We start from the raw sequence: 16,350 nt of genomic DNA, 5'->3' as shown, positions 1-16,350 counted from the left end.
GTGTCACAGTGTTGTTCTGCTGCAGCTCACCTGTAAACATGTGTCACTGTGATGCTGCAGCTCACCTGTCGACAGGTGTCACAGTGTTGTTCTGCTGCAGCTCACCTGTAGACAGGTGTCACTGTGATGCTGCAGCTCACTTGTAGACAGGTGTCACAGTGTTGTTCTGCTGCAGCTCACCTGTAAACATGTATAACAATGCTGTGCTGCTGCAGCTCACCTGTAGATAGGTATTACAATGTTGTTCTGCTGCAGCTCACCTGTAGACATGTATAACAATGCTGTGCTGCTGCAGCTCACCTGTAAACATGTATAACAATGCTGTGCTGCTGCAGCTCACCTGTAGACAGGTATAACAATGCTGTGCTGCTGCAGCTCACCTGTAGATAGGTATTACAATGTTGTTCTGCTGCAGCTCACCTGTAGATAGGTATTACAATGTTGTGATGCTGCAGCTCACCTGTAGACAAGTGTCACAGTGTTGTGATCACGTTCATCTGAGGCATTATTATGTTGCTTCACTGTTGGAGAAGTAAGATCATCCCTGATGAGGTCGACCACAAACATTGCTCCTAAATGAACGAGGCAGTAGTGGGTCGGGTTGGAGGCTGTACAGTAACAACACACCAGACAGAGACAAAAACCCCTTTAAAATGTTGTTTGTTCACACCTTTAACAAAATTGAACACACAGTGCACGGTGTCACTGATCAAACAGACTCACAATCTTTCTATTTCTATCATCTTGTCTGTTTAAGAAACTCTTGGACTTCTTTAAAGTCATCCTCACTACTTTTAGTGGTTTTCCACCTTCGGGCTTTGCTTTGTGAATTACTTTTAAGGAAAAATTCAAAGAAAACTCTTCAATTATGAGGAATTCTAATATTTGAGTCACTAAGAGCTACTTTTAGCTTTAGGATGCTTTGTGAATATGTGCACGGGGCTCGATTCTGGTTCAATACTGTTCTATCTCTGTGCGTGCAAGTGATTTCCAGCTGTGGCAGATTGCTCCTAAAATCGAAAACCTTGATTGTAAGGGTCAATGGTACCTCAGCTAAACCACAGAAACTACATTATAATGAAGTCCACAAATATTAGCCATGTGAAATCAACTGAGGAAACATCTCTTACCACAACAGCAGCAGCATCTCGGATAAAGATTGAGATGAAGAGGTTAAAAACAGCAATTAATCGGAATTTGTATTTATTTATTTCAATCCAAAAGGTATTTAAGGCTTTTTCATGATGACAAATTCACTCCTCACTAACACATGAGGAAATATTCTTATTTCTAGGTTGAGTTAGGACTGAACATCTTTGGGTCTTTCAATAAAGTGTGCAGTCTATGGCCGCTGAACTAAATGACTCCCCTGTTTTAGGTGTACGTGTGATCATTTACCCAGTATGTGTTTGTAGAAGGAGCGGGTGAAGTAGATGTTGACCAGCTGCCGATGGTACAGAGCCAGGCCCAGAATCTGACCCGCAAACCGGAAGAAGTTCAGGTGGTCCGGATTCACTGAGGAGTTACTGTTTGGCTGGAACGTTGTGCCTAGACACAGACACACAGTCACTACAGGTGACGAGGTTGTGCAGGTCATGCTTCATGTGCTCACTCTGAGGTTCAGTACCATCAGCTGATTGTGTGAACAGTGCATAGTCCGGGTTGATGATCTCATTGGACAAGACGTCAAACCACTCCCGAACCACACCCTGACCCTGTAACACACAACAGGCAGCTCAACATCACAATCTCTCACACACAGACAGACAGACAGACAGACAGACAGACAGACAGACAGACAGACAGACAGACAGACAGACAGACAGACAGACAGACAGACAGACAGACAGACAGACAGACAGACAGACAGACAGACAGACAGTGAAAGCACACTCACCATGCCCTCCTCACCATGGAAACGCACTGCGATGCCCTGTTTGAGCTTCTCGTTGGTGGACTTGGAAACCATCTCACAGCTGCTCCTGAAGATCGAGTCTGAAAAATGCCAAGAGCAGCAATTGGTAAGGAGCAAAGAGAGAAATACAGGAAGACTGCAGCTGATAAAACTCTCAAAAAAACACAACACTGACAGGCAGATGGAGGAAATGGAGGTTTCTGTGGTACTGTAGCAGAGTTATGACTGCGGCCGTATTTGTGTGCATGTTTTCTGTCTCCCGTGTGCTAGAACAATGCTCTGCAGATTATTCACACATCACATGACATCTTTCAATGGGGGCAGTGTGATGGTGTTGGGCAGTATCTCTCTCTCAGGCAAAAGCAGAACTTGTCATCATTTAAGGCAATCTCAATGCAGTGAGATATTGGAAAGTGATTGTGGAGCAAGTGGTAATCCCATATCTCCAGAATCTGGGTCACAACTCCATCCTCCAGGATGACAACACATGCCCCCACAGAACCAGGATCATCACAGACTCCCTCCACAACTTGGGAGTGGAGAGGATGGAATGGCCAGCTGTGATTCCTCAACCTCAACCTACTTGAACACTTGTGGGGTCAGTTGGTGACCAGCATGAGGAGGAGGTGCCAAGCTTTTGTGTCTGTTTATGGACCTTCCACACGCTACTGAGGTCTCTGACAGTGCAAAATGAATAAAGTGATAAAAATTGCCAATATGTGTTTTCTTTCCTCATTGCTCTAGGAGAGTGCAAACATCCAATCTACCAAGAAACTCTTAGCAAGAGTGAATACCACCAGGGGATTTTGTCACCTTCTGGGAGGGTGCTTCCCACACGTTTAGCTGTGTTGCTCATTCCACGAAAGCCCGATCCCTACATTTGATATCTTGTAAAGGTGACTAATCAGACTAATCTCTGCTCACGTTTAACAATTAGTATTGTTAAACGGGAAAAATAATTTACCAAAATAATGTTTCCAAACTATTTTTGATCAATTTATAAGTCACTACTTAATGTAAGTCATATGAGCAGTCACCAATTAAAAAGCAATAGCCTGTAAAATGTGGTAAGTGACACTTGTTGAAACCAACACGGCCTGAATACAGAGCAGGACAGTTTGAATACATGTGTGGAGTCAGTCGAATAGCTCATTAAAGCCCGCTTCACACTGCAGGATTATAAAATTGTCGGCAGATTTTCCAAACCTCAGAGACCACACACACACGGTGATAAATACTCACAGGTTCAATAGTTTTGGTCGTACTGTGAGTGGTGTACAGCCACTCGGAAACGTCAACACACTACACACAAACCGATTTCAGTGGCGAACATCCCCAGAGCAGACGGGAAGTCTCGCAAAACCTTGCGAGATCAAACGTAATTCCATAGTCAACAAACCTGGTGCAGGAAGAGGAGGCAATGGTGATCGTTTGTGGTGTGCTTTATTCTCTCGAAAAAACACGTTTTAAAAAGAAGAGGTGTTGGTTTGTCATGACAACGGTTTTGATTTTTGAATTCACTGCCCGCTTCCAGTCCGGCGCCACGACGTCACCTCGCTTTCTGATTGGCTACGCGTCACAGTCAACAAGCTCGTTGCGTCTTCCCGTCGGAGGACACCACACACGGTGAGAACTCGGGCCAAAACAACCCAACATGTTGAATATCCCCGATCTCAGATGGGAGCGGTCCCGACATCCTTCTGAGCAGACGAGAGCAGTCTGAACACACCACACACAGCAGGAATATCTGATAAGATCATTTTTTGATGATCTGAGCGACCTTAAGATTGTTGGAAGGGGAGAATCAGGGCCAAAATCGGCCTCATTATCTTGCCGTGTGAACCGGGCTGAAGCTGCAGTGTGAGAGGAGCAGGTGCGTATGAGCTTTTCTTCACACATGAGAAAGCAGCAATATAGGGAGTTGTACCTCTGTGGATGAGCAGGATGTCGTTCTCGTTGACAGGACGATGAACCATGTCGGAGTCGGGCTGTCCGGCCAACAGATGCTCGTAGAACCACTCGGAGCGATCCTTGAAGGGCTAAGGGATGGAGGGCACACAAAACAGAAGATTTCTTCCCATGCTGTACTGCACTTCCCTTAACTAATTAACACTACGCTTTTCAACGTTCACACTGTGGCTCTTCTCAGTTGAAGGCGTAGAAACAGACAAGAACCAGGTTCTATGTGCATATCTGCCTTTGTTCTGTGAGGGGAGGAAGGGAAGTGAAGAAGATACAGATGAATTCAGCAGGTTGAAGTCTGTAATTAAGGCCCTATTTACATGGCAACGTTTCACGTGACAACACCTAAACCATAACCAAAAAAGGGAGTGCATGTACTCTGAAGCAGCGGGCACACGGACAACGATGTACTTAGTCTGCCGGGTCACAGGAGGGCGTTGTTGCTTGTTTTTGTAATGAAACCACACAGACATGTGTGCAGAGAATAATCCGCTATAAGCATGGAGAAAATTGAGAGAACCCGACATTCATATAGACTGATGAGGAATTGGATGTTATCAGGGGTGATTCTCAACTATTAAACTACCCGGATAGCAAAGGGCATTGATTCGACGTTGGATTTTGGTCAGATTGGTTATTTTTGGTTGAGGTTGAAAAAGCGATGTTGTTTCAATATTTAATTACAGTTACTATTTCAACAATTGAAGAACTGTTGTTGAATTAATGAAGCATAGATGTTGCATTTTCAATGTTGAATATCTCTACATTGATGTGACATGGTTTCAATGTGGGCTGCTGATATTTTTATTATTATTATTATTACTTATATGGCTTAAAAGGCCTAGAAATGACGCTGAGACAAATGGAGGACAGATTCTGATGACTGTGACTCACCAGGTACAACTGACATGAACTCGATGACCCGTCCAGAAGTGCCTTAAAATCAAGGTCAAATTTCAACAAGGTTGAATTTTGATATGATATATTGCAATTATTCTACTCAAATTAGAGTGTCATTATATTTTTGTATTGTGCATTGCATCATAGTCATAAGGAGCTGTGTACTTAATCCGTATTTGATGAGATGTGTCAACACAACCATATGCATTGGAAAATCTATAGCGGTTCCAGAGTTATGGCTTTGAGTGATATATTAATTTAATATAGACTGTATAATTAAAATATTCAGATATACCATGCATTTGATCCATATTCCAAAAAAAAAATGTGTGATTAGGCATGGACTAATAGAACATATGATGAACTCCAAAACGCCTATACTGCACAATATTTTGTCTTCATGTCACATACTGGGTTCGTGTTTGACCAGATATGGTGCATATCAACAAATATATACTTTAGAGACGTCCATATTCTAGACCGAATCCAAAAACAGATATTTAGGGATTCTGGATATTTTCACCCATACGGAACACCAAATCAAAATATTATTCATATCATTTTATAATATATTTTCTTCATGATGTGGTTTATATTTGAACAGATATCTGCTCTATTTGCTGGCAATGATCATCGAGATCAAGGCAGTAGCAGTTTTAGGCAGCTGCTCCACCGCCTGCACACCTCAGAGCAGGATCTGGCTGTCTTCAAGGAGATATGGCCTCCATGAGGACCACAAACTATACATTTGGTGTAAAATCCTTTTTCCTGTAAAATTGTTCAATTCAAAGATTATATGAATCTCGTATAGTGGAATAAAGTATACTTTATTCCTCGTGTACTGGAGCAAGCATATTCCACTACACGAGATTCATATCTGTTAAATGATAATAATAATGCTAATACAAAAGGTTTTTCATACAACACTTATCAAAAGGAGCAATTTCAAAGTGCTTGGCAGACATAGAGTGAAAAAGGACAGAATACACACACACACACACACACACACACACACACACACACACACACACACACACACACACACACACACACACACACCCTATGATGATAATATGAATGAATGATACCTTGTGAAAATATATTAACAGAAAATAGATAATCAATATTTAAGTATAAAACACACACACACACAGACACACACACACACACACACGCACACTTAACACGTTATCAATCAACCTCACATGCTTTCTTAGAGTATATCCATATGACAATTTAGAAGTTTAAAAGAGTCGATGCTTAATTTAATTCATCCTTGTTTTGGCCATCAGTCAGAAATGAGTCTGGCCAAGACAAGCAGCAGTTGTAGTTTGTAGTTTGTTTAAGGCCCCAAACTCTCATGGACATACAAACTGAAATGTACAGGAGAGCATCTGTGAACTTTTCCAACAGTGTGACGCTTGATGCCGATGAAGATCACACTGGGTGTCCCTGCTGTCAGCCAAGAATAGGAAACTGAGGGCACGTCCCAATTGTGGCTTCTATCTCTTGTAGTTCTTTTCCCCACCACGGCAGACGACACTAGCTTGCACCGCAGTCAGATTGTTATGATGTCACTAAGTGAAAGTGCGGACCGACTGCCACACCAACGTGATCGCCTTTCACTAACTCCTTTAGGAATCCTCCTGACATCCACGGGGGTTCCGGTAAAGTCCATAGATAAGGAGATAGGAGGGACAATTCAGACGCACCCTGAGGCTACAGTTCTTAGAGGACCACCAGAACTAGACGAGAGAAGGTCTCCATTGCTGCTGCCTCATTCAGAATTTGGTGTAAACACCATGGATTCATCCTGTCTAGTATGAGTGGATCAGCTGCTGCTGTTGTGATGGAATGGGGATTTTTATTTCTTAGTATCAGATGATCAGGTTGAAATTCCAGTCTCCATGAGGATATCCATCCCTACATGACCACAGGGGACCATCTTCTGATGGACACTTCTAGCAGGATAGCACAGTCGCTCACAAAGACCAAACTACCTTGCAAGGATTTAAACAGGAAAAAACACAATTGTTTTGCAGTTGGCTCACAACATTTGTGTTTTTCCGGGTTTTTTTTCCCATTTTCTCTTGCTATTCCAGGTTTCCTCCAACAGTCTAAAATATGTGTGTGAGGTTCTTTAGTAACTCTAGTGGGTTTTACATAGAGAATTAATATGTATGAAGGTGACTATGTGTCAAATGCCATGATGAGACACGATAAGCCCTTTGATGACATCTACCGTATTTTCCGCCCTATAAGGCGCCTAAATACCTCAAATTTTCTCAAAAGCTGCCAGTGCACCTTATCACCCGGTGCACCTTATATATGGAAGAATTGCTCTACTCCAGACTGCTATTTGACAGCTGAACAACCAGAAGCTTTTATTTTGACATCTCTAACTTCTCAACCGGATCTTCAGAGCGGACGACACTCCACACAACACCTTCATCACTCATGGTTGCACACCAACATTCTAACAAACCAAAATAAACTAGATGAAATAATTACTCCCTAAACTGGGGAACAAAAACACATAAACACAATCAACACAACACCAAGCCCAACAACAACCCACAATAACCTCCAACAACACAAAACATGAATTCCCATCATGCCTTGCATCCTGAGCTCCTCAGTGCAGCCGACAGCTGCAATGAATTATGGGAGTTTCTGTTTGTGGTGTTTTAAATGCAATTATTGGGGGTTCTATTTGGTTTGTGGTGTCGGTAATAATTGTGTTGTGTTGTGTTTTTGTTGCTTAGTTCATGTAGTTTAGTTTATTAGCGGTAGTTGTAAGTTGTCAACCAGCAGTGAAGAAGGTTTTGTGTGTAGTGTCCTCCTGGCATAGGCTGCAGGTAGGACTATCAAAATAAAGTGTGTGCACCTCTCTGGGTGTTAGAATCAGTGGAAAATGTAACCTAATGGCTTTGAGCTATAAAGGTTGTGACCACTGGTCTATTCCATGAGCCTTGTAATGCGGTGTGTCTTATATATGAACAAAGTTGTAAATTATGTCAATCAATGTAGGTGTGCCTTATAATCTGGTGCCTTATAGTGCGGAAAATACGGTAATAAAATCAAGGTTAGGGTTAGGGATTAATAATCATACAGATTCTTCATTGGGTAAATTTAGATATATTTTGAAAATATTCCATTAGTTGAGATGTAGATGGACTGAAAGCCTCCATCATGGTCTTACCTGGCCCTTAATGATGTGCATGAAGCGTGACATAAGCTCTGGACACTCCAGGAGGAAGTGGAAGTGGTGAAAGATGATCTTTGGATTCCTGGAGAGTAGGCAGAGAGACAGGAAGGAGGATGAGAAAGCAGACATAAATTAGAGGAGAGTAAGTTTCACGATTGGTCCTCAGTCTCTAATGTGTCGTGAGGCTGATGTATGGCAGAGGGCCACATTGGCTCACCTGGTTACAAAACACTTGAGCACCTCATCATGCTTGCAGACAAACTCAATGAATCGGGGAGAAGTCATACTGTGGAAAAAAACAGAGGAAGTGAAGATTAAAAGAGAGGAAACATCCAAGTATCCTGGAAGCTGACAGGAAACAGGGTGAGCAGCAGAAATACAAACTGAAGCATTGACTGCTCATGTCAACTGACAAGTCGTTAACAGCTTTGTGCTGCTTCTTCATTAAGACACATCTTCAGCTATTGCAAAATCACAGACCGGGTGGTGGATTTAAACAAAGACAAATCAATGTCATTGCAAACGGGATGGAGATTAGGGCGAAGTGGCCAGAGTGGGAGCGGCCCCTATTTTAGTAAATTACCCTCTACAAAGCCTCATGCAGAACAATAACTCCACTAAAGGTGGTGTCTCTACCATTTCTATCTGACATGTACTGGAGACACATTTCCATGTGGATTACATGTGCAATTCCATGAAAAATTAGATAATGATGCTGCATCTTACAGTTTATAGCCCCGTTCCCACTGTACAACAAGTGCATGGAAGAAGCGGAGCGTTAAGGAGCAGTGAGGCAAAGCGTCATTTCTTCCGCTGAAAGAACAGGGACAATGTAGGCGGGATTTAGAGCTCCACAGCGATGTGACATTGCAACAGTAATCTCAGCCAGGGCGGCAGATCTGGACCTTATTGTGGTGGGAGCTGGTGCCCCCCCCCCCCCCCCCCACCACCTACTGCTGTGGTCCCACCCAGGTCCGGGGGGAGTGCGGCTGGAGTGCAGGGGGGTGCACTCGCTCAGGCATGGCACGCCCAGGGGAGTTGGGTTGTGGTTCTCCCGCCACATTTGTGGTTGGATTAGTGGAGCATTCTATTCAATTCAATTGAATTCAATTCAACTTTATTTATATAGCACCAAATGCAACACAGTTATTCCGAGGTGCTTTTAACAGAGAAAGGAGAAACACCCAACGGATCCACATGAGCAAGCAGGTTTATTTACGACTCTGGAAAGGAAAAATTCCCTCTAACACGAAGAAATGTTTGCAGAAACCAGAGGTGGCGGCATTCTGCTGACTGGTTGGGGTGAGGGGATAGAGGAGAGGAGAGGAGAGGGAAGACAGAGAGATAGATTGGGTGGGGAGATACAAACCTCGATTCGGGTAATCAGCAAGAAACGCCGGTCCGGGTAGAGAGGGAGAGAAAGAGGTCGAGAGAGGGAGAGAGAGTGGTAGAGAGGGAGAGAGAGCGGTAGAGAGAGAGGTAGAGAGAGTGGAAGAGAGAGAGGTAGAGCAAGAGGTAGAGAGAGAGGCAGGGAAGGGATGTTTAATTAAAATTAGAATATTGTGATAAAGTCCTTTATTTTCTGTAATGCAATTAAAAAAACAAAAATGTCATACATTCTGGATTCATTACACATCAACTGAAATATTGCAAGCCTTTTATTATTTTAATATTGCTGATTATGACACAGCTTAAGAAAACTCAAAAAATCCTATCTCAAAAAATTTGAATATTTCCTCAGACCAAGTAAAAAAAAAAAGATTTACAACAGCAAAACAAAATCAAACATTTGAAAATGTCAATTAATGCAGTCAGTACTTGGTTGGGAATCCTTTTGCACGGATGACTGCATCAATGGCATGGAAGCAATCAGCCTGTGGCCTTGCTGAGGTGTGATGATGCCCAGGATGCTTCAATAGCGGCCTTTAGCTCATTTGCATTATTGGGTCTGGAGTCTTTCAGCTTCTTCTTCACATTACGCCACACATTCTCTCTGGGGTTCAGGTCAGGGGAGTTGGCAGGCCAATGGAGGACAGTAATGCCATGGTCAGTACACCAGGCACTGTGGGCAGGTGCCAGATCATGTTGGAAAATGAAATCATCATCTCCATAGAGCTTTTCAACAGATGGAAGCATGTAGTGCTCTAAAATCTCTTGGTACACAGCTGCATTGACTGGACTTGATGAAACCCAGTGGACCAACACCAGCACTGACATGGCTCCCAAACATTGCTGACTGTGGGAACTTCACACTGGATTTCAAGCTCCTCTCCAGCCTTCCTCCAGACTCTAGCGCCTTGACTTCCAAATGAAATACAAAACTTGCTTTCGTCTGAAAGCAGGACTCTGGACCACTCTGCAACTGTCCAGTGCTTCTTTTCCAGAGCCCAAGTCAGACGCTTCTTCCGTTGTCTTGAGTTCAGGAGTGTCTTGACCATGGCAATACGGCTATTGGAGCCCATTTCCCGGACACGTCTGTGAACGGTGGCTTGTGATACCTGGACTCCAGCTTCAGTCCACTGTCTCTGAAGCTCCCCCAAATTCTGGAAGCGGCTCTGCTTCACAATGCTGTTAAGGCTGCGGTCCTCTCTCTTGGTTTCCTGCCACATTTCCTCCTTCCAACACACTTTTTGTGAATGTGCTTTGAAACTGCACTCTGTGAACAGCCTGCTGTTTTAGAAATGTCTTTTTGTGTCTGACCCTCCTGATGGAGGGTGTCAATGATGGTCCTCTGGACAGCAGTCAGGTCAGCAGTCTTCCCCATACTTGTGATTTAGTTTACTGAACCAAGCTGAGTGTTTTTAAAGGCTCAGGGAAACCCTTGCAGGTGTTTCCAGTTAATTAGACGATTCAAGTGATTAGTTAAATGGCCTGCTAATGTACTTTTTCATGATATTCTAATATTTTGAGATAGGATATTTGAGTTTTCTTAAGCTGTATGCCATAATCAGCAATATTAAAATGACAAAAGGCTTGCAATATTTCAGTTGATGTGTAATGAATCCAGAATGTATGACATTTTCATGTTTTTAGTTGCATTACAGAAAATAAAGGATTTTATCACAATATTCTAATTTTCTGAGACATATATATATATATATGTGCATATATATATACATGACACACAAATACCCGGAGCCCGGCCGGGTTGGGGGTGGTGCTGGTTGGGGGACGTGCACACCCCGGGGGTGCGGCTTTGCTGCCGGGATTGGGGGGACTCCTGGCCCACTCAGCCTCGGAGGCCTGCTCTAGCCGGTCTTGGCTTGGAGGATTGGGTCGGGGCCTGGCGCGCGCACGCACGCACGCACACACACACACACACACACACTCTTCATCAATGAGATTTGTTGCCGATGTTTCTTGTTTTCTGCCATCATTCGTTCAATTATCAAAATCATGTTCTTTTGTTGTCGCTTCCTTGTTAATTTATGTTCCTGCTAGAAAATCATGCTACTATTGCGATAGAGCTGCTCAGGGTGGTTTAAACTAGAAAATTGTGTTACTGTTTAGATAGATCTGCTCAGGTTGGTTTAATCTAGAAAAATCATGTTGCTGTCTAGATGGGTTATGACGAAGAGGTTCCAGTTCTGGGTTGTCTGGCAAATCAAACTTGAAATAAAGGATTATGGTCTAATTTAAGTTTTTGAATTTTGTTCAACAAACGCATAACAGAAACTTTTTCCGGAAAGATTTTCGTTTTGCGATTTTTAGTTTCCCAATGACAAATGAAAGATAGGCCGTCTCCTGTTTTTTGTCTCCGAATATAAAATCAGAAAACAAAAATCGGATGGTTTCCTGACATTAAAAGAACCATTGAATGGTTGAAATTGTTGGGATCTCATAACACCACAGAAAGTTTTTCATTTCTCAGGAAGACAATTTTCATTTGTCATGATACACAGTCACGAGATATGAATTCGGGCCCAGGAATGTGATTGACCATCACATGCAGTGGGGGGGGGGGGACCTTTTTCCACAGCAGACCCATGCAAATCCTCCCCCGCTTTCTGCTCAAAAGACACTTCCCCCATGCAGTCAGCCAGTCACTGATTGGGTGAGGCTCTCAGGATTTCACACCTTCGAATCCCCCAACCTTCACCAAAAGCCTTTGGAAGACAATCCTCAAGCGAGTCTTGCCCCGAGTCTTCCCCAGTGAACACCAAGGAGGAGCTCCGCTCACAAAAGGCTTTTGCTCCTGTTCTTTGATAGAGGAGGTGAGTTGCTGGAGGCAGCTCACCCAGCGTTACCATACCGCTAACACCAGAGGCCTGCAACCAGAGGCCTTCACTCCTCAACTCCTTGCCTGACCCCACCACGAGGGTCAGACCTTCCCCTGATCCAGAGACCAGCACCCAGAGTCTGATCTCCCATCAACCAGGAAAACCAACCAGTTTCTCCAGGACGGACCAGGGAAATGACGCCTCACAGAACTTCTTTGTGTTTCTCCTGAACCAGCAGGAAAACCATCACAGACCTGAGCGACCAGCTCCTCAGTCTGGACAAAAGGAACAACCAGGAGCTGCAAAGAAGGACTCCTGAAACATCAACTTCATCTTCTTCTCCTCAGCCTGCAGAACCAGCAAACCACAGTTAGCAGGAGGTGCTAACTACAGGAGAAGACACCAGCTTCCCTCCAGCAGGACAACAACTGAACTCCTTCAAGGAAGTGGGAACAACTGGGCTTTACCTGAGATTAGTTAAACCTGATGCTATGATAGAACTGTTTAACTTTATGAAGATGTGTTGATTCTGTTACAGTGATTGAGTTCTATAGATAATGATATTAGGAGCAGTTATCAACCTGTAAACCAACGTTAGGTCTGCCACAGACACAGGGTCTGCATGCTAATCTTTGCTTTACTAACTAGTTAACTCACAATCCTACACATATCACATCAAAAACAACTTCACACTGTAACTGAACACCATCTGACGACTCCTGACGTTTTACAAGACAAGTCTCATTCACATAAACTCATTCTAGAAATGGTCCCTTAGCAGAGACACACATTCCTGATTAACTGTTTAGTATATCTTATGAGACTGATAGAACTGAATTGGCTATCATTTCATGTTAAGACAGTGGAGCTCCGAGGTATTTGATACAGATCAGATTAAATTTTCAATAACAGAATTAATAACTATCTTCGATAATTATTAATCATTATCGATAGCCAACCACAACATAAATGGTTCCTCGTAATCCTTATGAGGTGAAAAATCCCTATAAAATGTACAATTGTCTTGCTGGTTGATAGCAATCAAAAATAAAATCAAAGAACTCTTTCTGGCAGCCCAGATATTGTGAACTGTGTTACCATAGCAACACACCAGTGTTTTCTTCACCGCCGTTTGTGTTAAAAACATGGTGTTACACAGTATAAGAACGGTTGAGGACAAACCCTTGTGGCATCTGGCAGGAGCAGCACATGTAGAAGGTCTGGATCACCGCGCTCAGACGATTGGCTGTCATGGAAATCACATCCTCTCCGTCGCGGTACATGTCCACCTCCATGCCCATGGGGTGGTCCAGCATGTAGGGCAGCTTGGGACCGGTGACAGAGTGCTCCACATCCCGCTGCTTCATCAGCAGAGAAGCGATCTCGCTGTTGGAGGATGAAGAAGACGGGTTCTTCTTGGTCCTGTCCAGCTCTGTGGAGATGAGGACCAGCCACTCATCCAGGGAATGCCACAGTAGCTCCAGAGGCTGCAGAGAGAGAGAGAGAGAGAGAGAGACAGGTGGGGGGGTCATCAGAGAGACAGGAGGGGGATCAGAGAGACAAGAGGGGCATCAAAGAGACATCAGAGAGACAAGAGGGGCATCAAAGAGAGAGGAGGGGCATCAGAGAAGCAGGGATGTGATCAGAGAGAAAGCAGGGACATCAGAGAGACAGGAGGGGGATCAAAGAGACATCAGAGAGACAGGAGGGGGATCAAAGAGACATCAGAGAGACAGGAGGGGAATCAGAGAGACATCAGAGAGACAGGAGGGGGATCAGAGAGACACTAGGGGCATCAAAGAGACATCAGAGAGACAGGAAGGGGGATCAGAGAGACACTAGGGGCATCAGAGAGACAAGAAGGGCATCAGGCAGATAGACAGAAGGGACCCTTGAAGACATTGCTCCCAAGGCATGATCAGCAGAAGCTTTAAAATTAATTTGTATTTTTAGTGACTCATTTTAAGACATTTTTAAAGAAACCACAAGCTAAGCACAAACAAATAAACTTGTCATGTGATTGACAGACAATGTGAAAAGTTATTGGGACTTTCAATGACCTAAATGATGCATCTGCTGCATCAGCACATGAGTTTTTTTAAAAGGTCTGGATCATGTGTTTAATAACATATGAGATATGTGTGTAGATGAATGGGATGTTTTTAGTAGAGTGCAGTACAGCCACAAATCACAGGGAAAAGTCCAAAACCTACAAAGAAGTCACATACAGCTAAAGTTCATTTCATTACCAGGGCTGGAGAAGTAAAATTAGAGTATGAACTCCTTCAAATAATAACAATTTCACAGGTGAATTATGAAAATATCTGCATTTGCTGACCTCACAACAGTAAAACCATCAGTGGACAAAATAACATGAAAAGTAGTGAGTTATTTCCTCCTTTGACTTTGCAATGTCATTAGCCTAGGCATTTTTGATCTGTATTTGTTTATGTTTTGACTGACATAAACAAATATTTACTGCATCTTTTATGTAATTTAATGTATGGGTAGGCCAGCTTAAGGGCCACCAGGGGAGCCAGAACACTGCGAGCACACACATTCCAGCTAAACAGCATTAGCACCAAAGCCATAGGCAGTACATGAACAATAAACAAGGCAGAAATCTTGTGAGGGACCATGTTAGGATGATGCAAAATCCAAAAAATCCATATCTACATTTCCAGTTGTTTATTCTAAGAGTAATACATGTAAGCATTTTCAGGATGTACTTTTTCCACAAATTAAGTCTCATGTCATTGCTGTAACTGTGACCAATTATTTATCTCTGACCTACATTATTAAATAATAATCTTGATCCCGTTGGCCTTCAGACTGAAAACATATGACAGGATAGATTAAGGTTTCTGTATTTTTACATGAGAAGAGGTCAACATGACTCAAACTAAAAACTCCCATTGCTCACCAACATGACAGCTCTTTGGACCTGCACATTGATGCATTGAATCAGGTGATTGCAGGTGAGATGGAAAACTGCTGAGAAGGAATTACTCAGAGACTTCTAATCCCCAAACAACTTCTATGGATGATTCTACAATACAAACGCTGTGCAACTTGCAAACAAACTAAACCAAAAATGGAGTTTACATCTGGCTAAAAGGCAGCAGATCCCAAACAAATTCAAAGGCTCCGATCAGACCAGATTGAGACAAATCAACACAAATCAGTACGAATCAATAGAAATCAACACTGCTCAGCCCAGATCAGAACATCCTCAATGTTCTTTTTCATGCCAAGGCAGGAGACACTCTGACCTACTTTCTTCTCCAGGAAGCCTCACTGCTGCTAAGAGCTGTCCGGAAGACATTAGCTATTGGATTGCACCAAATCTCTTCCAACTCCAAGTCTGAAATAAGTGTGTTCGGTTCCATCAGAGTCATTCATCTCGTTAATAACAGCCTTTCTCTGTCTACTCCAGTGAAGTCAACAGCTGATAATGTGGTCAAACCCAGGCCAAGCTTTTTCCAGGTTAAAACCAATCAAATGCTCACAGCGACCTGGAAAAATTAATATACACATGTATTTACTCAAGTCTGGAAAACTGTAACTCCATTTTCACAGGACAGGAATACATAAACAAAATCTCTCTCCTGCCTCTATTGAGTACAGAATCAACTCAACTTACTGGTTTTAACAGAAAATATCCCAACATACCAATTTTAGCTACTCTTCACTGACTGTGGCTGTAAGGATTGATTCTAATACTTCATTGCTCAATATTAAAGCTCATCCAGGTTTCATTAGAAATGCTGACCTCTTAGTTTCTCAGACCATGTCTTTTTTTGGGGCTATTATGAAGTCCAGAGCTGAAGGTAAAGAGGAACAAGCTTTTTCTATCAGGGCTGCACAACTTTAGATGAGTCCGCTGAGAAAACAGGGCTCATATAATAATGCCACTTACTGTATGTGTTGCATCGTTTTATCTTCCTCTTGAATTCAGTTTTACTCTGTAATCCCATGCCACTTTGTCACATTGCTTCTCGTTCTAAACTTTCTGGTACTGTTTATTCTTATTGTTGTGTCACTTCATTAAGATCGATGGTAATGTTGTAATTGTGTCCTAACACTTTACAAAAGATGTAACTGAATTCCCTGAAAGTGTTTCTTGGATTATGTAGTCTTTATGA

The 16,350-nt window shown here is 42.9% G+C and overlaps 1 protein-coding gene across 2 annotated transcripts in view; it reads right to left on the bottom strand.

The window, feature by feature from the left end:
- The window catches only part of hace1 (HECT domain and ankyrin repeat containing E3 ubiquitin protein ligase 1), a 110,617-nt gene that overhangs the window by 27,900 nt on the left and 66,367 nt on the right, over positions 1–16,350 (bottom strand). For both annotated transcript variants that reach the window (XM_080501137.1, XM_080501138.1), the window contains 7 exons: positions 13,388–13,692; positions 8,203–8,271; positions 7,980–8,067; positions 3,843–3,954; positions 1,898–1,995; positions 1,628–1,715; positions 1,399–1,548 (listed from right to left, as the gene is read on the bottom strand). In XM_080501137.1, coding sequence (XP_080357263.1) covers positions 1,399–1,548; positions 1,628–1,715; positions 1,898–1,995; positions 3,843–3,954; positions 7,980–8,067; positions 8,203–8,271; positions 13,388–13,692 — 910 coding nt within the window. The remainder of the gene's footprint in view (positions 1–1,398; positions 1,549–1,627; positions 1,716–1,897; positions 1,996–3,842; positions 3,955–7,979; positions 8,068–8,202; positions 8,272–13,387; positions 13,693–16,350) is intronic.

Source organism: Blennius ocellaris, assembly GCF_963422515.1.
Source record: "Blennius ocellaris genome assembly, chromosome: 8".
NCBI lineage: Eukaryota > Metazoa > Chordata > Actinopteri > Blenniiformes > Blenniidae > Blennius > Blennius ocellaris.
This window is presented reverse-complemented; position numbering and strand designations above follow the sequence as displayed.